The sequence below is a fragment of the Podarcis filfolensis genome (genome assembly GCF_964270895.1).
Source record: "Podarcis filfolensis genome assembly, chromosome: 3".
Lineage (NCBI taxonomy): Eukaryota > Metazoa > Chordata > Lepidosauria > Squamata > Lacertidae > Podarcis > Podarcis filfolensis.
Genome location: NC_139606.1, coordinates 35,558,229 through 35,580,563, shown reverse-complemented (window position 1 = coordinate 35,580,563; position 22,335 = coordinate 35,558,229). Strand labels below are relative to the sequence as shown.

General features: G+C 43.6%; 1 protein-coding gene and 1 long non-coding RNA gene across 10 annotated transcripts in view; one reads left to right on the top strand and one right to left on the bottom strand.

The window, feature by feature from the left end:
* Window positions 1–22,335, top strand: part of EYS (eyes shut homolog) — a 476,514-nt gene that overhangs the window by 390,077 nt on the left and 64,102 nt on the right. For all 7 annotated transcript variants that reach the window (XM_083606894.1, XM_083606889.1, XM_083606892.1 and 4 more), the window contains 2 exons: window positions 10,378–10,486; window positions 11,086–11,306. In XM_083606894.1, coding sequence (XP_083463020.1) covers window positions 10,378–10,486; window positions 11,086–11,306 — 330 coding nt within the window. The remainder of the gene's footprint in view (window positions 1–10,377; window positions 10,487–11,085; window positions 11,307–22,335) is intronic.
* LOC310759811 overlaps window positions 11,317–22,335 on the bottom strand; it is a 49,751-nt gene continuing 38,732 nt past the window's right edge. For all 3 annotated transcript variants that reach the window (XR_014546514.1, XR_014546515.1, XR_014546516.1), the window contains one exon: window positions 11,317–11,943. This is a non-coding gene — a long non-coding RNA (uncharacterized lncRNA). The remainder of the gene's footprint in view (window positions 11,944–22,335) is intronic.

Below are 22,335 nucleotides of genomic sequence, written 5' to 3'. Positions count from 1 at the left end.
GCAGCGACAAACGCACATTCACAGCACAGCTCCCAGACAGCACAGCAGAGAAGCCCAAATCAGACCCATTGCTGTCATATGACAGCAGCAGCGTTAGCACAGAATCCACCCAAAATGCTAGCATTCTGCCCTCCATTTAGCCAGGACAACAGCAGAACTCCATGGCAGCGGAGGCCAGCAGTGAAAGGCAGGGTTGGGTGGAGGGATTCAAATTGCTTCCAACATGGCAGATCAGAGGCTTAGATTGCTGCATCAGTTTTCTGGTTATAATGCTAGCTCTTCTGTCCTGGTTTCTAACTTTTGTTTTACACTGCATTTACCTGTGGAACTGTGTGGCTTTTCAATTAACAGACTGCCACGTAGCACTAAATTTCATTCACACTGACGGGCACAGTATGACAGAACAATGGACACTGGACATACTGCCACATTGCTCATGTGTGTGTCTGTTCCCCCATGACCCACCCACCCCCCTATGAAAATTGGCAGGGAATAAATGTATGCCAGAATATAACCCAGCACTGTGGTGCAATGGGTCAGTGTATCTGTCCTGTTGGTAGTTCATGTTGAGATTTCCATTCCACCTTAAGGAGCAGACATGGAACCATTGTGTGTCACATGTCTGTTTACATACCAGCACAGAATGCTGGGAACTTCCGTTGTGTGTATAGCTTTTGCTTTTCTCTGTCTCTCTGAGAAGACAAAGAGAAAGACGACATGTTTCTTTGTCCTGATTTATGATTAATAAATCCGTAGTTGTAGTATGCTTCCACAAGCCTCATGCCTATTCTGTGTGTGCAGTTCACTCTGCTGAAATAGTGTGCCCTGGCTTTGAAGCCCAGGTCGCTGATTTACGTCGGACCAGAGGCCGATGGGTCTTCGCAGTGGGACAGCTGAAAGGAGATGACTCAGCTGGGGCTAGCCAGCTGGCCTTGTGGCCCTCTGCATGCCGACAGTTCAAACCCACCCAGGGCTGTTCTTGAACTACAAGGGGGTTGGACTATATGACCCTGGGGGTCCCTTCCCACTCTACATTTCTAGGATTCTATCATCCCTGAAAACAGCAGGAAAACTACAGTGCAAAACTCTTGTGATTTTCCTGCTTAACAGGGTTTCCCCACCCACACCCCCTGCCAGAAGTGATTAACACAGAAATGAATGCTAAACTTCCATTAGATTCTGCTACATTTCCAGAAGTGGGTTTTATGTCATGTAGAAGATCATATAAAACACATACGTTATCAAGTAAAGAAATGCAGGGAGAGCAGAATTAAGTGCTGTCTGAATGTACACTTTGACCAGAATGGAAGAAGAAGAAGAAGAAGAAGAAGAAGAAGAAGAAGAAGAGGAGGAGGAGGAAGAGGAGGAGGAGGAGGAGTTTGGATTTGATATCCTGCTTTATCACTACCCGAAGGAGTCTCAAAGTGGCAACATTAACCCTGTCGTGTGGGACAACCGCAGTGCCTGGAGACAATCAGTCAGGTTGTATGTCCATAGCAGTGACCACTAGGAGGAGGAGGAGGAGGAGGAGGAGGAGGAGGAGGAGGAGGAGGAGGAGGAGGAGGAAGAAGAAGAAGAAGAAGAAGAAGAAGAAGAAGAAGAAGAAGAAGAAGAAGAGTAGTAGTAGTAGTAGTAGTAGTTTGGATTTGATATCCCGCCTTTCACTCCCTTTAAGGAGTCTCAAAGCGGCTAACATTCTCCTTTCCCTTCCTCCCCCACAACAAACACTCTGTGAGGTGAGTGGGGCTGAGAGACTTCAGAGAAGTGTGACTAGCCCAAGGTCACCCAGCAGCTGCATGTGGAGGAGCGGAGACGCGAACCCAGTTCCCCAGATTATGAGTCTATCGCTCTTAACCACTACACCACACTGGAGAGACCACCACACTGGTTTAAGCATAACCTGGTGATGAAAGGAAGGTAGGCTATGAACCAGACAGTTTTTCTCCGCAACAGCTATACCACCAGAGCACTGATCTGAGGTGGAAAGGAGACCTAGACCACATTGTTCTTCATCGTTTTGGTTAACTGCTCATTTTAATGTATCATTTTAATGTATCTGTCTAGCTATGTAGTTATAGATAAGCCCTCTGCATTGCCTTGCTCCTAACTTGGTTCCAAAAGGGTTTGGTTGTCAAACTTCAGCAGACTTCTCAGCTGCCTTGAAGGTGGAGGCAGTTCTGTGCACACAACCCCAGTGTGAACCTGAAGCTGACACTGAAATTACTTAGTCCGCCTGCTCACATATCATATCCACATGAAAGAGGGCATGGAGCTAACCCTACATGCCCACACAATAGCTTTCTTTTGCATATTGCAGATTTTTAAGATCCTGGGAACTTTGTGAAATGCATTTTGCCACTTAAAGAAAATGCCAGCCATAAAAAGAACACTTTTATTTTAATGGCTTAGCTTTAGTGTAATACTTGAAGCTGCCAAAGTATGCTGCAAAAGGGGGCTTGCCAACGCCTCCAAAAAGACAAGGAAAGAGAATGATGGTTAGGGGTGGCAAAAATAGTGCATTTGTAAATAAATAAATAATAATAATAATAATAATAATAATAATAATAATAATAATAATAATAATAGCCCGTCCCACCAGTCCTCAAACCATCAGGTGCTGTTTTTATTTGGAGTGGGGGCTAATGTGAAGTCACTGTTTTTAATCATCATGGCTCTAGAGATTCAAGGGGGAAAGCCAAGAGGTTGTTATATCTGAAAAACTCCTGAACTGGATGTGTGCGCTTAATAGAAAAATTGTAGTTCTCGAAAAATCTTGCATATTACTTGACAGCTGGTTAGATGTACCCCTTGACAACTGCTTTGGCTAATCAAGGGTGTAAATGAAGCTACTGCTTCGGTGTTCCACGGCAGTCATTTCAAATTCTCCTCTTAATATCAACACTTTACAGGTAAAACCATCTTGATTTTTGAGCCCCCAAGTGATACATTAAGCAGATAGAGGTTGTTTGTCACGCAAGAGTGGAAAATTAGTGTTCGAGTCTTACATTTAAAATGCCTGAGCCTTCTGCTTCAAATGGCAGAGATACTTGTAAGCAGTGTGTGTTTGTATTATTATTTGTCCAAAGGCTGGATGCCTTTATTTTTTTATATAAAAAAAATAAAGGCATCTATATATATATATATATGTATATGGTCTAGCTGGCTGCATATATATATATGGTCTAGCTGGCTGCCAGTGTGAAATCCCTCTTGGTGCTCAGCGCAAGATCATCCTGCATCCGTTCTGCCTTCGCAAGGTCAGAGCCTTCCACCACCAAGCGTGTGCTTGACTTCTTACGCTCCCTGATTTGACATTTTAATTTTGTTGGGTCTGCGCAGCAATCCCCAGGAAATATGGCTGTGGTGATAGCATTGTATAAAAATTGTAATTGATGTAAACAAAATTTCCCTAAGTATGTTTGCACAAGCACGAGTGCAAGTTTTTGTTTTCTGTTGTTGTTTTTTTTTTACATGATTACATTAAGGTAATTATAATGCATGAGTGCAGTTAGGAAAATCGTATGTCTCAGGACCTATCCTCATCCATATTGTCAAAAGTGTAATCAGTTTAAAATACTTTGCCATGTTTCCCTTGATATAAGCAGGAAGCTGAAGCAATCATGCTGTCAATTAGGGCTTAAGTTAGACTTTTCAATGACTAGAGAGATTTGGCAAGGGTGGTGGTAGGAGCGCCAAGGAAGGTGTTTTGCATTTCCCGTTTTTTTTTGCCATGTGTCTTTACTGCCACCTGGTGGTTTTGGGAGGACAGAAAAACGCCCTCGCAGAGAGCCATCCGTCGCTCACTGTTGTCGCTGCAAGCTGAGACGTTTGCCTGAGCAGCATTCCGAGAGCTAGCATTTGAGTTTAAAGATGCATTTATATGAGTTGGCTTAAGCAGATTCTGTTTAATAGCAGCTGTAAGCCGATGGTAATCCATTACATCTCAATAAATACCTACAGTTGGTGACAAATGAGGCTGCGAGGTGGGGGGGCGGCGGGCGGTGAGTGGGCAATTGTGTTAGGTAAATATTAGGAGTGCTCATTATTTAGGAGCTCAAATATGAAGTGGGAAAGTGATTAATCAGGAGGTAACCTGAAATGAAATTAATCAGAAAGCAATTCTTGGTTTATCTTTCATGTACTTGAGAAGGTCAGAGATTTGGCAAAGACGTAAAACTTGCAGGGCTTACTTAGCAGAGTAGTTCTGGTTCTTATATAGGACCCAGAGCACAGCAGTGCTGTTGTAAATATTGGAAGTACAAGCCCTCGTCGTGACAAACCCCTGTGGCGACACCCCCTACGGAGAGTCCATAGCCATGCCAGCCGTACTGATCAGTGCAGTCAGGCTAGAATCAGTGCAATGTGCTCAGACTATCTGATGCCAGTTAGTAATCTGGCCGCTGCACTAGCTGTCATTTCTGAAATGTTTTCAAAGGAAGCCTAACACATTGCACAGGGAGTGAAGGAAAGATGCCGGCTCCATAGGAAATGCCCACTCTGTGGAATAATATACAGAATGTGGCTTGCTCCCCCCCCGACACTGTGGTGGGGGTGGGGTGGGGGAGAAGGACCCCAAACACTCTCTCAATTAATGTGAATTCATAGCTGATTTGATGGGAGTGCATATTCTGTTGTTAATTATATTCCACATTGATTCAGTGCGATACATAGAAGACATAAAGCGATGTGATGCATAATGTAAGGCTGCAGGAACATAAGAAGAGCCTTGCTGGACCAGAGAGACCAATGATCCATTTGTCCAGCATCCTGCTTCCTATAGTGACCAATCAGATACCTCCAAGAAACCCTGCCAGCTAGATAAGTTGGCAGTAGCTATCTCCCACCAGCAAGTGGCATTCAGTGCCGTGCTGTCTGTGTATAAGATTCCATATGGCCATCATGGCCAATACACCTATCCCAGTGTTCTTCAACTTTGAGTCACCAGATGTTGCTGGACTGTAACTCCCATCATCCCCTGCTAGCTTAGCCAATAGCCAGAGATGGGGTGGGAGCTGTAATCCTGCAACATCTGAGGACCCAATGCTGAAGAACAACTCAGTGAATTTGTCTAATTCCCTTTTAAAGTCATCTTAGCGGATAAGAAGTGTGTTCTGACAATGCACAGCTTGAAAACTATGACAATATATTTCTTTTGGGTGGGAGAGGAGGCAGGAGACGCTTGTTTTGATGGATAGAACACCCACTCCAGAATTATTTTTTGTTTGTGATTTTTCATTCGTTGCGTAAAGTAGGTTCTGTACTTGACACATAAGTACCAGTTTAGAAATCACATCATGTGCCTTTTTATGGCTATCCCTGGAGGGGGGAATGGCAGGACGCTTATGAGTGTGGACCAGGAAAAGGGGGGCTGGAATCTGACTCAGGAGAGGAGGGAAGTCGTTTCTGGGGACCTGTACCAGCCAGGAGGCAGGAACCAGGGGCAGGGGAAGCTTCAGAGCTGGAGGGGGCTGGAGCACAGGATGGGTCAGAGGAAGAGGATGAAGAGGCAGGTCAGGCAAGAGAAGGGCCAGGTGCTTCCCCACCCTCTCCTGCACCACTTTCTCTCTGAACCAGGAGGGAATTGAAAAGGGGTGAGCAGAGGACGTTTCTGCACAGAGCAGTCTCCAGCTGCATGCACACAGCCCATTGAGGGGAGGTACATAAACTATAGCAGAGGGAGACTGGTCCCCTGCTGATGCAACTGCTCCATAGAGCTCACACCTGGGAATGCTGCCTAGCTGTTAGATGGGTGTGCATAAATATCCAGAGCTGCAGAAGTGACTTTTTAAGTGTTATCTTTGACTATCAATACTTCGTTATCTGCCGTGTGCATTCCTTTGGCTGGGAAGCAACCTTGACAGGGAAGGAGGAATGCTGGATTTCAAATACAGTTGAAATTTCTAGCATAGGTATGTGGCAGAGTAACAGAAGAAATGCTTCCATCAAACATCAAAACAAGCCAACAGGGTAAAAGCTATTGTTTGCTGCGCGGTAGGCGATTAGGCATTGCCATCACTGTTTATAGCATAAGGGCAGGTTGGTCTCATACGGTATGAGGTTAATTATGAAAAAAACAGCTTAAAAACATCTTGAGGCTGCACCGCTGGATTCATCATTGGTCTTTCTGATGTGATCTGCTAGGCTTCTGGTTACAAAAAAAGCCGGAATGCGTCAGTCTCTCTGCTGAGCTAATAGGCAGGAACCCGGCCCAATTTTTAAGTTGTAAAGAAAATGTTTCCGTATCAGTTTCAGGCATCACATGCGCAAATATTTATATGCTGTAAAATGCAAGCTTCTCTGTACAAGTGCAACATGTCCCATTATACCAAACTTCATATATTTGTAGTCAGGGCAAGGGGAAGAGGCTGCATTCATAGACATTGCTAATCAAAGAAAATATAAAAATGTGTAGCTAGTAGCCACATGCCTGCTCTAGAGATTCTGTCTGTAGGAAGTGGTGGATCTGCAGAACAGTTCATGTATTTTTGATTAAATCTGTGTCATGCTTACCAGTTGCCTAAGGATACCTTGGCCTGGAGTGTTGCCTTCTCATGTGGGTGGTAGCAAAAGAAAGACCATTCCGTGCAGCTTCTCAAGACAGTGCTACCCTTGCTGATAGGAGGCCCATGGTCTCCCACCCTGCCTTCTCTGAATTTGTTAAAGTAGCAAGTGAGGCCACAGAAAGCCAGGTAGGAGAAAGTAGACTCTGCCCAGGAGTATGGAAAGTTGAAATTGGAGTGGCAGTGAAGGCATTATCCCCACAGTGGAGGCATTGTTCAAATGACTACCTTTCCCCCTCCCCCCAAGACGTCATAGTCCAGGCTACAAGGGTTACAAGAGACTGTGGGTTGAGATTGTTTATTTCCTTATGCAGCAGATATGCGTACTTCAGGCTTTGCAAGATCTGGGTGTCCCTGCCCTCCAGTCTGAACTGAGGCCTTGACAACCTTGAGCTGTTTAAAGAGTACCATTAGATCCATTCCAGCCATAGCATGGCCATCAATCAGCAGCCATTTTTACCACTTACAAGATAGCTGGTTGCATCTAAAAGATACACCCAGTTATTCACATTGTGTAAAGGAGAGGGGAATGACCTCTGCCACAGAGGAGTTAAGGGTCAGGCTCTAGAGAGAGTTCACAAGCAGAAAATGGGAAAATGAAGAAACTACATAGTTGCACTAGGAGGAGGCAGGGCAATGAGTCCCACTAGAGAAACAGGGCTGCAGACTTGGGGGTAGCAGGGGAGGAAAGGGGAGATGGCTCCATCAGGCAAGCTTGATGCTTTGTGCTGACGTAGCCATCTCTGTAATGATGCTTTGAATTCCACCCAAAGGCAGGAAGCCTGGAGACAAGGATGTCCAGAGCCATTAAGTGCTAGCATGGTGGTTGACAGCATCAAGTACTGGAGAGATGGCTCTAATAAGGGCACTTCCTAGACATAGATACAGTGGTTTGGTCTCATATGAAGAGCACTGCTGGATCAGACAAAGGCCTATCTAGTTCAGTATCCCATTCTCACAGTAGTCAACCAGAAGGGCCAGCCCTCCCATGAGGCAAGATGTGGCAACTGCTTTGGGGGGCATGATCCATAGGGGCAGCAGATTCGGGCTGGAAGGAACACTCTGCATGTAGATCTTCACTCCTCCACCTTGATGTCGAGCTTCAATCCCTGCTTCTTCCCTGGCAAGGAACCACCATGTTGTGTGTGGTTTGACTCAGGTGCCCAGATGTCCACCAGATGCCCATGGGAAGCCCACAAGTGAGACATGTGTGCTACAGTGCTCTCCCCATTTGTATTTCTCAAAAAAACACACACCCAAAAACCCCTTGTGGCAATCACACAGGGTCCCAAACGTTTCACCGTCTATTAATCCCTGTGCCACCACTTTATTTCTCGCTGCCACTACCCAGGCCCTACCTGGTACAATACTGAGTCCAGTCAGTGTTAAATTGGAACATAAACTTCTGTTTATTTATTGCAGTTTAACAAGCGTGAGGTTTCATAAACGGTATCGGTCAATTTCAATCATGGGGTGCCTATCCAGACCTATAACTTCCGCTACCTGCTCTCACTCACTAAACCACCTCTCAGATATTTACTTGTCTGCCTAGCCCCTAACTGTTCCTGACTCAGCTTATTTTGCTACACTACCTCAACCTACCCACAGACTCTATCCCAAATCACTCCCACTCCAACCAACCACCCAACTTCCAACAAACTCCTCCCTTCACCCCTCCCAGAGCTGGTTTTATAGTCCCTCAGACTCTACCCCCCTGGGTTCTGATTGGGTAACCTGTTTAACTATTTCACCTCCAGCACTCTCATATGTTAACGTCACAACCCTCACTGTGGAATCCTGCAAACTCCACCCACTTTAGCCTATGGCTCAAGCCACCATGGGCCCCCAATGTTTCCCATGGGTGACTGGTCCTACAGCAAAAATAATTTTCCTCACTCTTGGCTTGAAACTTATTCCACGGGCAGGGCAGCCTCTTCCCAAACATTCTGCAAAAGTCCAGAGATAAGATTCAGCACTGATACTTGCTATCAAGGATACTGATGCATCTGTTCCAAGTGCAGAAAGTTCAAAAAGGTTATGGCTCCCTTTATCTTTGGAGCTTTTCTGTATTACAGTGTGGCAATAGATGCTCAGTGCCTTCTGTTTCTCCTGCAGACTAGCCCTCTTTACTGGGTTGAGCAGGGACCCCCAGCACATGCAACAGATTCCTGCCTGCCTCTCAGCGCCAGTGGATGCCTTGATTGGGGTGCGAGTGTTGACATTAGGTTGCCAGGCACAAATGTTAAGTGGAAATTCAAAATGAAGCATGGGGAGAAAGGATGCTTTCACCAAATTGAGTGCTCATTTTAATTAAGCGCTTTCCCATTATGTTCTCACATTTGACAACTGCTGAAATAATAATTAGCACTCATAGAGGGGGGTTTTTTCCCCACCCTCACAAAATAATAATTTAAAAACAATTATGTGAAAGCTATCCTTTGGGAATGGGTTTTTTATTGCTGATAATGTACATGACGTTCTCCCCTCAGATTTGATCACATTGGAAAAAAGCCCCAAAGAGTTCCCAGTAGCTTATTTGACATCCCTTGCATTTATTTTACAAATTCCCTTAACCTTGTGTCCTGCTTTATCTCCAAAACTCAGTACCAGTGTATACATTAATAGCATCCTTTGTGAGTTGTGATAACTCTTATCGCAGTGTAATCTTGATGCTCGTAGGTACAGCCCTTCGTTTTCCAAAGCGAGTTTATTTCCCCCGTAGACCAGCAGAAAGGAAAACGTCTGTCTAGAGAGTTCACTATCATTCAGCACTGATGTTACTTGTTCAACAATCACCTACACCAGGGAAAGTATATGTCAACCACAGTTAGTAGAATTCATCAGTATCTACAGTGCTTACACATGTAAAAAGCTTCCCCCTGCCTTCACGCTCTTTTTTCTGTGTACATTTCAGATTCTCAAACAATAGGCATTAGGGGAGTAATAAAAAGGGATACCCAAAAAAAGAAGAAAAAATGAACTTAGAACTTTGGTCTGCTTTTGAAAGTCTATATAACCTGCTGACTTTCCATATATCTCTTTCCAAGTTCATACACATGGATACCACCCCTTATAATCTCTGTGTGTGTGTGTGTGTGTGAGAGAGAGAGAGAGAGAGAGAGAGAGAGAGAGGAGAGAGAGAGAGAGAGAGAGAGAGAGAGAGAGAGAGAGAGAGAGAGAGACCAATGGAGGTACTGGCTTTATTATTTATCCATTTAAATAATGTTTAGGGACATAGTAAGGGACGCAGGTGGTGCTGTGGGTTAAACCACAGAGCCTAGGACTTGCCGATCAGATCACACAAAAGACAGCCTGTGTCCTCAGGTTTTGCATTCTAAAAGGACATGACACAAAAGGAAAATGAATTCAGAGGGAGGAGGAAATAAACAAACTTGGGGGCAAAGTTCTTAGCTGCAATGACCAGCTGGGGTGGAATAGCTCAAGGAGAAGAGGAGCCAAAAGTTGTTGCTTTCTCAGCTGTGCCGGTGGAGCAACCTTGCATCTTTTCTCTTCCCTCGTCTGCTGCAGTCTGATGGTTCTTTATAAACCAGCATTTCCCTGCTTGGCCTGTACATGTAGCCACCACAACTTGTGGTGGCCACATGTGTTGGGCCCAAGTGTTGGTGCTGGTTCAAAACAAGCGGTTTGTCCACTCATTTTCCTTCTGCAGCCATGCACTCTTTCACATACGTTCATCTGGGGGCTGTCACATATAGGAACCAGGCCCATGCCAGATTTAACTCTCACGCTAGCAATCCATTTTCATAACAGTTCCTGTTTCCCATCCCAAACAATGAGTTCTTCTGCTTCCTTCCAGCTATATGTTGCCTTCTGACAGTCCCGAAGGCCATTGCCTGCTTGAAATGACTGCAGATGAAAATCCTCCTGTACGTCGGGGGCTCTTTCTGCCACATCGGTTGACTCAGGTGAACTTGCAAATCACAGCCCAAAGTCACACCATAACCCAACTATTTCGATTTATCTCACAAGTCATTGGAAGCATGATTTATATACTTCCCTTTTTATTATTAGATGGAGCAAACCTTGTTTCATGCAATCCTTTGGGTATGCTGCACATCCAATAGAAATTAGAGATAATACTCGTGTACAACTTCGGTTTATGTCAGTGGGACTTGTGTTAGTGAACTGGTAGTTGTCTGGAGCAGCCTTATGTCACCCATACAGTCTCTGGATTACTTACATCAGCAGTAATCAACATGGCGGTGCCCTCCAGGTATTATTGGACTACAAATCCCATCAGCCACAGCCAGCATGGCCCCATGGCCAAGCACAATGGGACATGGAGTTCAGCAATATCTGGAGATCACCAAGCTGTCATGAAGTTAGAATCCCAGGCACACCCATGGATGAAGCAGGAAACATTTGTACGCTTATGAGTACAAGATGAACCACGTTTCTGTGTCCTACTCCCTCAGTTTCCTTCATGAATAGAGTCTATAGGCAGTTGCAGTAAGGGCTGATTTATTTTTGTGTGTATACGCTTATTTATTGTGATCCTTTTCAGGTTACCTTTGGGCCAATATTCCTTGGGAATGTCCCAGATCACATTAAGATTCATCCGAGTTCTGGGTGGATTTATGGCTTCAGAGGCTGCATTAGGGAGTTCCAGGTGAACAACAAAGAACTCTTCATCATAGACGAAGCCTTGGGAGGAAGGAACATCGAGAACTGCAATGTCCCTGTTTGTGACTATCATCCATGCCGCAACGGTGGCACTTGCACCAGGTAGGCATCAGGTCCTTATCTTTTACCTTTAAATTCCTTCGCTGCCTGATTAGCTTCCCTCATTAAATCATTGCGCTGTGTGTGTGTTTGTGTGCATAGTTTGTTTGTTTATTTGAGGCATTTTTAATCTGCTCTTCAATTAATTTACTACAAATGTTGTTTTTCTTCCATGTTTTTAATAGCCCTTGTGGGAGTAGAACTTGTCCCTTCTGGAAAAACAATTATATTGTTTGTTTGTTGATTTATCTGAAGCATTTTTAGCCCACTCTTCAGCTAGAAAGGCTCCCAGAGCAGCTTGCATGAGTTCAATAAACGCAAGATAGCTTACACATACAAGACTTTGCCCTTTAAAAGACAAGGCACAAAAGGAAAAATGGGATGGGGAGGGAAGAGGAAAACAAGAAAACTCAGGCACCACTTAGTAGTTACATACCGGTAGTTGTTCTGATAATGGAAAGGAAGCCATTCAGGAATAGGAGGGGCCAAGTGCAGCTGGTTTCTTAGTGGAGCCAAAGGACTGATCCTGCTTCCAATTTCTCCCTCTGCCACAGCCAGGCGACAGTTGAGGGAGGGAGGAGCCTAGAAGGGCTGGTGCCTCGGTAGGGCAGAGCCCTGCGTCCAACTTCTCCCTCTGCTTCTATATGGGAGAAAAGACAATATTTCAAAAACAAAACAAAGACACCTACAACTGAAGCATGGAATACGAGGATTTCACATATTCCCGATGGAACTGAAATCAGGGAGTTGACTAAGGTGCTTCTCCCTTTAATGAATAGGAACTATTCTTTGATTCACATAGGCAGTGATAAAGTCACTTCCTGTGAGATTAGTGATAATCCCAGTCCAAACTATTCCATCTGGGAGTTGCGGAAGGCAGTGATCAGAGCAAAACTATGCAATGAACTTGAATGCAATCTATCCACCTCATTCACAATTCAATTTTTTTAAAAAAATGCATTTTAAAATAGTTGAGGGTTTTTAAAGGTTTTTGTTGATGGAGACCATAAAACATGTCAAGATGCTGATTTATTACAACAGCAGCAGCAGCAAAACAACACCACAACTTAGAGCCTTGTTTAACAATCATGCTTGCCACATAAAGCAATTAAATAACCATTTTGACTCTGTGTACAAAACTGAAATAGTTCACAGTCATCTAAAATGCTGCCAGTCTTTTAACTTAAGCTGGTTTAATAGCAGTTACAAATATCTTTCTCTTCATTGCTTGGTGATACCGGAACATCGGAAAAGCCTTCCTAGAGATTTCATCTCTGAAAAACCACAGGCTGTTAAATAAGCAATTAAACCACAAGCTAGAAACTCAGATCTCGATTCCATAGTTTATGATAAGACTACTGGGAGATAAAGCCGAGTGCTGAAAGCTCTAATATTTTGCTTCACTGCAGGCGGAGGGCATTGAAGGCTAAGCCTCTTAGCACCAATATAGAAACATAGTGGCTGTGAATGACTGAAAGTTTGAGTTTCCAAGTTGCCTTCAAAGTACAGCGCAGGAATCCCATTCAAGAGCTCCCCCATGCAGGATCTCAGTTCCCATTAGTGCACATTCCCAATAGGAAGGAACAAACCTGAGAAAGCAACTGATTGTTTAAAGTGAGAGAATGAGATAATGCAGGGGATTCTCAAGTTTTCTTCTAAAGCAGGATTGACCGATTTGTCTCATACCAAGGGCTGCTTTAGGGACGTGGGTGGCACTGTGGGTTAAACCACAGAGCCTAGGACTTGCTGATCAGAAGGTCAGTGGTTTGAATCTCCACGACGGGGTGAGCTCCCATTGCTCGGTCCCTGCTCCTGCCCACCTAGCAGTTCGAAAGCACGTCAAAGTGTAAGTAGAGAAATAGGTACCGCTCCAGCGGGAAGGTAAACGGCGTTTCCGTGCGCTGCTCTGGTTCGCCAGAAGCGGCTTAGTCATGCTGGCCACATGACCCGGAAGCTGTACGCCGGCTCCCTGGGCCAATAAAGCGAGATAAGCGCACAACCCCAGAGTCGGCCACGACTGGACCTAATGGTCAGGGATTCCTTTACCCTTTACCTAAGGGCTGCTTTAGAGCCTAATAAATACTGGGTGATAGCTGACTTCAATGGAACCGGTATACTGATCTGTATGGAGGTGGCCCTCTCAGTGTTGCTAGACTGCAACTCCCAACCCCCCTGACCACTGGCCAAACTGGCTTGGACTGATGGGAGTTGCAGTTCAACAGCAGCGGGAAGGCCACAGGTTCTCCCATCCCCGTGTTCGTTTTCCCCTCCCTGTGCATATCAGGTTTTATTGCCACTTCCCTGTGATGGGTTTCTGTGTCCTGTGTCTGTTGGCACCCCCAATGACACAACAAGTTGCTGGAAGTGGCAGGAGGAAAGAGTGCTCTTGTGCTTGTGTCCCGCTTGCATGTTCCCCACAGGCAACCGGTTAGACGAGATGCTGGATGAGATGGGCTGTTGGCCTGATCCTGCATGCTCTCCTTGGGTCCTGTGTAGCATTTCCATGCCAGCATGGAACTTCTCCATGTCATCCAGCAGTTCGCATGTGGCAAGGTGTATTCCCACATTGCATCAAGTTACAGAGGGTCACTGTAAAGAGGAGCTTTCTATGTGAGTAATGAAGGGACTGCAGTGGGTAGAGTATTGACTTTGGATAGGAAACCCAGGCTGAAATCTTTGCTCGGGCTTAAAGCTCACCTGGGTTGAATGAGTAGTGAACTCTCAGATGAACCTGCCTCACAGCATCATGATGAGGATAAAATGTGGAGGGCCTTGAATGGTCAGGAAGAGTAGGATATGAATGTGGTAGGTGAGTAAGTGAAATTACCTTCCAGCTCTGTGAATCTATTCACATATATCACTCTCCCTCCTCCCTTAGTGCATGCCACTACATCAGTGATTTCCTCATTTGTGGCAAGCCATGGTTTGTTGTTACATCCGTATAGGCAAACTGTGATTTGCACTTGCCACCCAAACCAGAATTACAAACCAGAAGGCATAAACATGTCAGTGACCCTGCGAGTACAATCCGGATCTGTTAAAATTTGTAGGGTTGAAATGCTCTCAAGATGCATTCTGTGCCTAGAGTAAGAATTTTAGCTCAGAGAAACTGTGTTTAGTCTGCCAGTTGAGCAGTCAAATCTCTTTGGACTCCTATGGTGCAGAAGGTTCTTTTTTTAAAAGCAGAGAAGATAATGTGCCGCATTTTCATCAGGGTTTGGCAGGAATTAAAAGGCTATAGTGTTGTGGAAACAGCTCATAGAATTCCCATATCAATGATCGTGTCAAAAACACATTGGTAGTGGTTGATGAATAAATGTATTTCTGGCTGCTTAAAAGCTTGTCAAAATGTGAACATACATGAGCTTAGTTTTGTAGTGCTGAGCAAAACCAGAAAGTTAATTACACCCATACACGAGTGTGCTTTCAGCGTCCTGAACTATTCTCATAAGCAATTATTCTTACTGTTGTTGTTCGGCAAGTATTGGAACAGCAGATGGCTCCATTAATGTTAATCAATTAATTAAGACCTGAAAATCAAACTCAATTAACAATAAATTTCAATAGAGAGTAGCTTATCTTCAGACTTCAGAACACTGCAAACAGTGTAATTATCAAAATCTCCGAGAAGACTGGTTTCCCAAGGATGAACTAGTGACCTTTCAAGTACAGCTTTCCTACAAAACAAATACCAATTTTTGTTCAAGAAGGAAGGTGATAACGAAAAAAATACGTTCCTTACATCTGAAGAAAATGCTGCAGCTGTAATGACATCCCACACCCCACCCCACGTACTATTTGTAAATATGAAGGTATTGCAAAGCCACTATACAAAGTCTCTAGTACTCTTTCCTTCCAAGAGAAAACTGACCTTGTAGCAGCTGCTGTTAGAAGTTCTCACTTGCTCAGGGACAATGTGAAACAGTGGGATGACATTTTTCCAGCACTCAAATCACACCGACATCTGTGGGCTCAAATTGGAATGTTGTTGTTTTTTTTATTTCAATAAGTTAATTTAGGCACACTCCAGATTAGGCCTGAATAAACTCACAGAAGTTCAGCTTGATTCATCTCCAGTTTAGGGGAGCATCCAGCCCCACCTTCTGCCCATGAGACAAATGTCAGAGGCAACCAGGGGAGCTTGTGGGTGGCGATGGGGCTTCCATTAGCCCGTAAAAATGTTTGGGGTCATCAGGGACTGCATTCTGCCATAGCACTGGGGATGGGGGAGAAACTTGATTATGTTCACATTTAAAGGTGAATCAGCCATATTTGAACTTTCTGAAATAAAATGCGAACACAGCTATCTTCGGAATGCACATGTCTCTCAATCTTGCAATGCAGCTCACCAGCCAAGTAAGGTGCACAAAAATGTATACACTAGGGTAAGATGTATGTAAAAATGTGTATATTCCTGACAATAACATGCCAAAAATGAATTATATTAGGGAAAGTTGCTTTGCAAAATGGTGTTTATTAGGCAAAATTGCATACAAAAATACTAAAGCGCTGATGAATTTTCACAAGGGGTTGTTTTTGTTTTGTTGTTTTGGAGGGGGATGCAAATTGCCGCAGAGATTTGGAGAACTGAATTTAATACGGGGGGGGGGAATGAAAAACTGAGAGAACCAAAATTGACAGGTCCTTCCATCCCTTCCAGGCCCAACCTAAATGCTCCCAAGTTCACTAGGAACTCCAGGATATGGCTGTAGAAAGTACAAGTAGTGGTTAAATTTCCTGTAGCTTCTGGCAACCCTAGATGTTGTGTACCATTGTTTTGTTTGTTTAGTTGTTTAGTCGTGTCTGACTCTTCGTGACCCCATGGACCAGAGCACACCAGGCACTTCTGTCTTCCACTGCCTCCCGCAGTTTGGTCAGACTCACGTTTGTAGCTTCGAAGACACTATCCAACCATCTCATCCTCTGTCGTCCCCTTCTCCTTGTGCCCTCCATCTTTCCCAACATCAGGGTCTTTTCCAGGGAGTCTTCTCTTCTCATGAGGTGGCCAAAGTATTGGAGCCTCAGCTTCACGATCTGTCCTTCCAGTGAGCACTCAGGGCTGATTTCCTTAAGAATGGATAGGTTTGATCTTCTTGCAGTCCATGGGACTCTCAAGAGTCTCCACCAGCACCATAATTCAAAAGCATCAATTCTTCGGCGATCAGCCTTCTTGATGGTCCAGCTCTCACTTCCATACATCACTACTGGGAAAACCATAGCTTTTACTATACGAACCTTTGTTGGCAAGGTGATGTCTCTACTTTTTAAGATGCTGTCTAGGTTTGTCATTGCTTTCCTCCCAAGAAGCAGGCATCTCTTAATTCCGTGGCTGCTGTCACCATCTGCAGTGATCATGGAGCCCAAGAAAGTAAAATTTCTCACTGCCTCCGTTTCTTCCCCTTCTATTTGCCAGGAGGTGATGGGACCAGTGGCCATGATCTTCGTTTTTTTGATGTTGAGCTTCAGACCATATTTTGCGCTCTCCTCTTTCACCCTCAATAAAAGGTTCTTTAATTCCTCCTCACTTTCTGCCATCAAGGTTGTGTCATCTGCATATCTGAGGTTGTTGATATTTCTTCCAGCAATCTTAATTCCGGCTAGGAATTCATCCAGCCCAGCCTTTCGCATGATGAATTCTGCATATAAGTTAAATAAACAGGGAGACAAAATACAGCCTTGTCGTACTCCTTTCCCAATTTTGAACCAATCAGTTGTTCCATATCCAGTTCTAACTGTAGCTTCTTGTCCCACATAGAGATTTCTCAGGAGACAGATGAGGTGATCAGGCACTCCCATTTCTTTAAGAACTTGCCATAGTTTACTGTGGTCGACACAGTCAAAGGCTTTTGCATAGTCAATGAAGCAGAAGTAGATGTCTTTCTGGAACTCTCTAGCTTTCTCCATAATCCAGCGCATGTTTGCAATTTGGTCTCTGGTTCCTCTGCCTCTTCTAAATCCAGCTTGCACTTCTGGGAGTCCTTGGTCCACATACTGCTTGAGCCTTCCTTGTAGAATTTTAAGCATAACCTTGCTAGCATGTGAAATCAGTGCAATTGTGCGGTAGTTGGAGCATTCTTTAGCACTGCCCTTCTTTGGGATTGGGATGTAGACTGATCTTCTCCAGTCCTCTGGCCACTGCTGAGTTTTTCAAACTTGCTGGCATATTGAGTGTAGCACCTTAACAGCATCATCTTTTAAAATTTTAAATAGTTCAGCTGGAATACCATCACTTCCACTGGCCTTGTTATTTGCAGTGCTTTCTAAGGCCCATTTGACTTCACTCGCCAGGATGTCTGGTTCAAGGTCAGCAACCACACTACCTGGGGTGTACGAGACATCCATATCTTTCTGGTATAATTCCTCTGTGTATTCTTGCCACCTCTTCTTGATGTCTTCTCCTTCTGTTATGTCCTTACCACTTTTGTCCTTTATTATGGTAATCTTTGAACGAAATGTTCCTTTCATATCTCCAATTTTCTTGAACAGATCTCTGGTTCTTCCCATTCTGTTGTTTTCCTCTATTTCTTTGCATTGCTCGTTTAAGAAGGCCTTCTTATCTCTCCTTGCTATTTTTTGGAAATCTGCATTCAATTTCCTGTATCTTTCTCTATCTCCCTCGCATTTTGCTTGCCTTCTTTCCCCCGCTGTTTGTAAGGCCTCATTGGACAGCCACTTTGCTTTCTTGCATTTCCTTTTCATTAGGATGGTTTTCGTTGCTGCCTCCTGTATAATGTTGCAAGCCTCCATCCATAGTTCTTCAGGCACTCTGTCCAGCAATAAATCCTTAAACCTGTTCCTCACTTCCACTGTGTATTCATAAGGGATTTGATTTAGATTGTATCTTACCGGCCCAGTGGTTTTTCCTACTTTCTTCAGTTTAAGCTTGAATTTTGCTATAAGAAGCTGATGATCTGAGCCACAGTCAGCTCCAGGTATGGTTTTTGCTGACTGTATAGAGCTTCTCCATCTTTGGCTGCAGAGAATATAATCAATCTGATTTCGATGCTGCCCATCTGGTGATGTCCACGTGTAGAATCGTCTCTTGTGTTGTTGGAAAAGCGTGTTTGTGATGACCAGCTTGTTCTCTTGACAGAACTCTATTAGCCTTTGCCCTGCTTCGTTTTGCTCTCCAAGGCCAAACTTGCCAATTGTTCCTTTTATCTCTTGATTCCCTACTTTAGCATTCCAATCCCCTATAATGAGAAGAACATCCTTCTATGGTGTCACTTCAATAAGGTGTTGTAAGTCTTCATAGAATTGGTCAATTTCAGTTTCTTCAGCACCAGTAGTTGGTGCATAAACTTGGATTACTGTTATGTTAAAAGGTCTGCCTTGGATTCGTATCGAGATCATTTTATCATTTTTGAGATTGCATCCCGGTACAGCTTTTGCCACTCTTTTGTTGACTATATGGCCACTCCATTTCTTTTGCGGGTTTCTTGCCCACAGTAGTAGATATGATTGTCATCCGAACTGAATTCGCCCATTCCCGTCCATTTTAGTTCACTGATGCCCAGGATGTCAATATTTATTCTTGCCATCTCACTTTTGACCATATCCAACTTACCCAGGTTCATGGTTCTTACATTCCAGGTTCCTATGCAATATTTTTCTTTACAGCATTGGACTTTCCTTTCGCTTCCAGGCATATCCACAACGGAGCATCCTTTCGGCTTTGTTTTTTTTTTTTTAAATAAATTTTTTATTAGAGTTTTACAAAAAAAAAAAAAATTCACAGAATAGAAAACCATAGATAAAAATAAACATTACAAAAAAGAAAACACAAAAAATACACAAAGAAAAACAACAGCTAATTAAGAAAAACGAAGTTTAGAAAAAGAAATAAAACAAATCCATTTTTCCCAGTATCCTCAAATTCATGTGCTTATGTTCTTGACCTCCTCACACCTCCCCCCTTTTGTATTCCCGTTTACATACTTAATTCAGCAAATTCTTACCCTTTTTCAAATATTTTAACTTTGTACCATAACATATTATACATCGATATTTTCAACCATTTATCAATACATTTTTTACATAATCTTATTAACTTTTGTCACTAATTACCACTTATTACCAATCCAAGCATGGTTTTAACATTCATTAATTTTATAGTATTTCTGAAGATAGTCTTTAAATTTCTTCCAGTCTTCTTCCACCAACTCTTCTCCCAGGTCTCGGATTCTGCCAGTCATTTCCGCCAATTCCATATAATCCATCAGCTTCATCTGCCACTCTTCCAGGGTGGGTAGCTCTTGTGTCTTCCAATACTTTGCGATGAGAATTCTTGCTGCTGCTGTTGCATACATAAAGAAAGTTCTGTCCTTCTTTGGCACCAATTGGCCGACCATGCCCAAGAGAAAGGCCTCTGGCTTCTTAAGGAATGTATATTTAAATATTTTTTTCATTTCGTTATAAATCATCTCCCAGAAAGCCTTAATCTTTGGGCATGTCCACCAAAGGTGAAAGAATGTTCCTTCATTTTCTTTACACTTCCAACATTTATTGTCGGGCAAATGATAGATTTTTGCAAGCTTGACTGGTGTCATGTACCACCTGTATATCATTTTCATAATATTCTCTCTTAGGGCATTACATGCCGTAAATTTCATACCTGTGGTCCACAACTGTTCCCAGTCAGCAAACATGATGTTATGACCAACATCTTGTGCCCATTTAATCATAGCAGATTTAACTGTTTCATCCTGCGTGTTCCATTTTAGCAGCAAGTTATACATTCTTGAAAGTGTTTTTGTTTTGGGTTCTAACAATTCAGTTTCCAGTTTTGATTTTTCCACCTGGAAACCTATTTTTTTATCCAAATTATAGGCCTCTCTTATTTGAAAATAGTGCAACCAATCTCGCACCTTGTCTTTTAATTTCTCAAAACTCTGCAATTTCAATTTATCTCCTTCTTGTTCCAATATTTCCCAATATTTCGGCCATTTGGCCTCCATATTGGACTTTTTCAGTGCCTTTGCTTCCATTGGTGACAACCACCTTGGGGTTTTATTCTCCAGCAAGTCTTTATATCTTAGCCAGACATTAAACAATGCTTTCCTGACAATATGGTTTTTAAATGCTTTATGAGCTTTAACCTTGTCGTACCACAAATATGCATGCCACCCAAAAACATTATTAAAACCTTCTAAATCCAAAATGTCTGTGTTTTCAAGAAGCAGCCATTCTTTCAGCCAACAAAATGCGGCCGATTCATAATAAAGTTTCAGGTCTGGCAGGGCAAATCCACCTCTTTCTTTAGCATCAGTTAGTATTTTAAATTTTATTCTGGGCTTCTTGCCCTGCCAGACAAATCTAGAAATATCTCTCTGCCACTTCTTGAAACAGTCCATTTTGTCCAAAATTTGCAAAGATTGAAACAAAAATAACATCTTTGGCAATACATTCATCTTTATAGCCGCAATTCTGCCCAACAAGGAAAGCTTCAGGTCGTCCTTTCGGCTTTGGCCCAGCCGCTTCATCAGCTCTGGATCTACTTGTACTTGTCCTCCGCTCTTCCCCAGTAGCATGTTGGACGCCTTCCGACCTGAGGGGCTCATCTTCCAGCGTCATAACTTTTATATGCCTGTTGTCTTTGTCCATGGAGTTTTCTTGGCAGGGATACTGGAGTGGCTTGCCGGTTCCTCCTCCAGGTAGATCACGTTTGGTCAAAACTCTCCACTATGACCTGTTCATCTTGGGTGCCCTGCTCTGCATAGTTCATAGCTTCTCTGAGTTCTTCAAGCCCCTTCGCCACGGCAAGGCAGTGATCCATGAAGGGGTGTGTACCATTATATAGGCCCTAATGGAATCTCCAACCAACATCCATGATACCTCCATGCCACTGCAACAAAGCATGTTTAGGTGGAAAGGAATGAGGCAACGGGAAACAGGATTTGTGGCAGACTGAGCCTATTACAAGCTGAGACAGAATTATGCATGGGGTTGGGCTTGTAATGCTTTTTTAAGCTCCCTTTTCTGAACTTTAGCAGCAGCATTAATTACTATATAATATTGCTGAGTTCATACAGTTCTTCCCCAGCAAGTAGAGCTGTTGTGATTTGGAATGCTATCTGGATCATGATGGCACTAGTGTGACGGGTGCCTATTGGAACGCCAGCACCATCGCTGATGGTGAGGGACACAAATCACATACCCATAGCATGTTATGCCAGTCTTGTGCCAGAGCTTAGCTGGCGAAGAGGAGTTTTGCACCAGTGCCAAAGCAAACTGTGAGGAAAGCCTGAGCAGTTTTAGCAGTGACGTTGCGTCTTTAGACTTTGCCTTGACACTGGCTGCTGATGTGAAAGCACTGAGGAGCTTCTCAAGACTCTGCCTTGATAAAAATCAATTTCAGCTTCTCTGGGAGTCTCTTCTTTGAGGAATAAGCACTCCCCCACACACACATGCACATGAACACTCGTCAACCAGCCCACAAAAAGATAGTGAGGGCAATAGCTAAAGCTATTCTCCCCACCCAAGGAGACTCCCTCCCCACCTATCACATGTAGAGTAGCTTCTGCCCTATCATATTTGGTTAGGGCTTGTAAGACAATTCTGCAAAGGCCGTACTCTGGCACCAGAGGCATGCTTTGAATTGATTGTTTGTATAAGCCTTGATCTGAATTGATTGTCTTGCCTTTCCATTTCTACAAAGCTATTTTTTGCAGGTTAGCTAGCAGAGTTAACCTTTGCAATATTTACAGAGGTGGGAAATAAATAATTTGACTGTAACTGATGGAAGTACCTTGCATTGCAATCTTAAGCATATTTTCCAGGACAGAAACCTCACTGATCTCAGTGACGCTTTATTAATGAATAAACTTCTACAGGACTGGACTGCACATGACACATTTGTACAGGCAGATTAAAACCCCACATTTTGCATAGGTCTAGGGAACAGAGTAAAGGACAACCCCCCCCCCTCCCTGCACTTCTTATTTCTGTAGGATTCCTCTGTCAAGTTGAGCTTGTCCTATCTACAGCAATCGTGAAAAGGAAGACATATTGTGTTCATTAAAACAAACAGCCG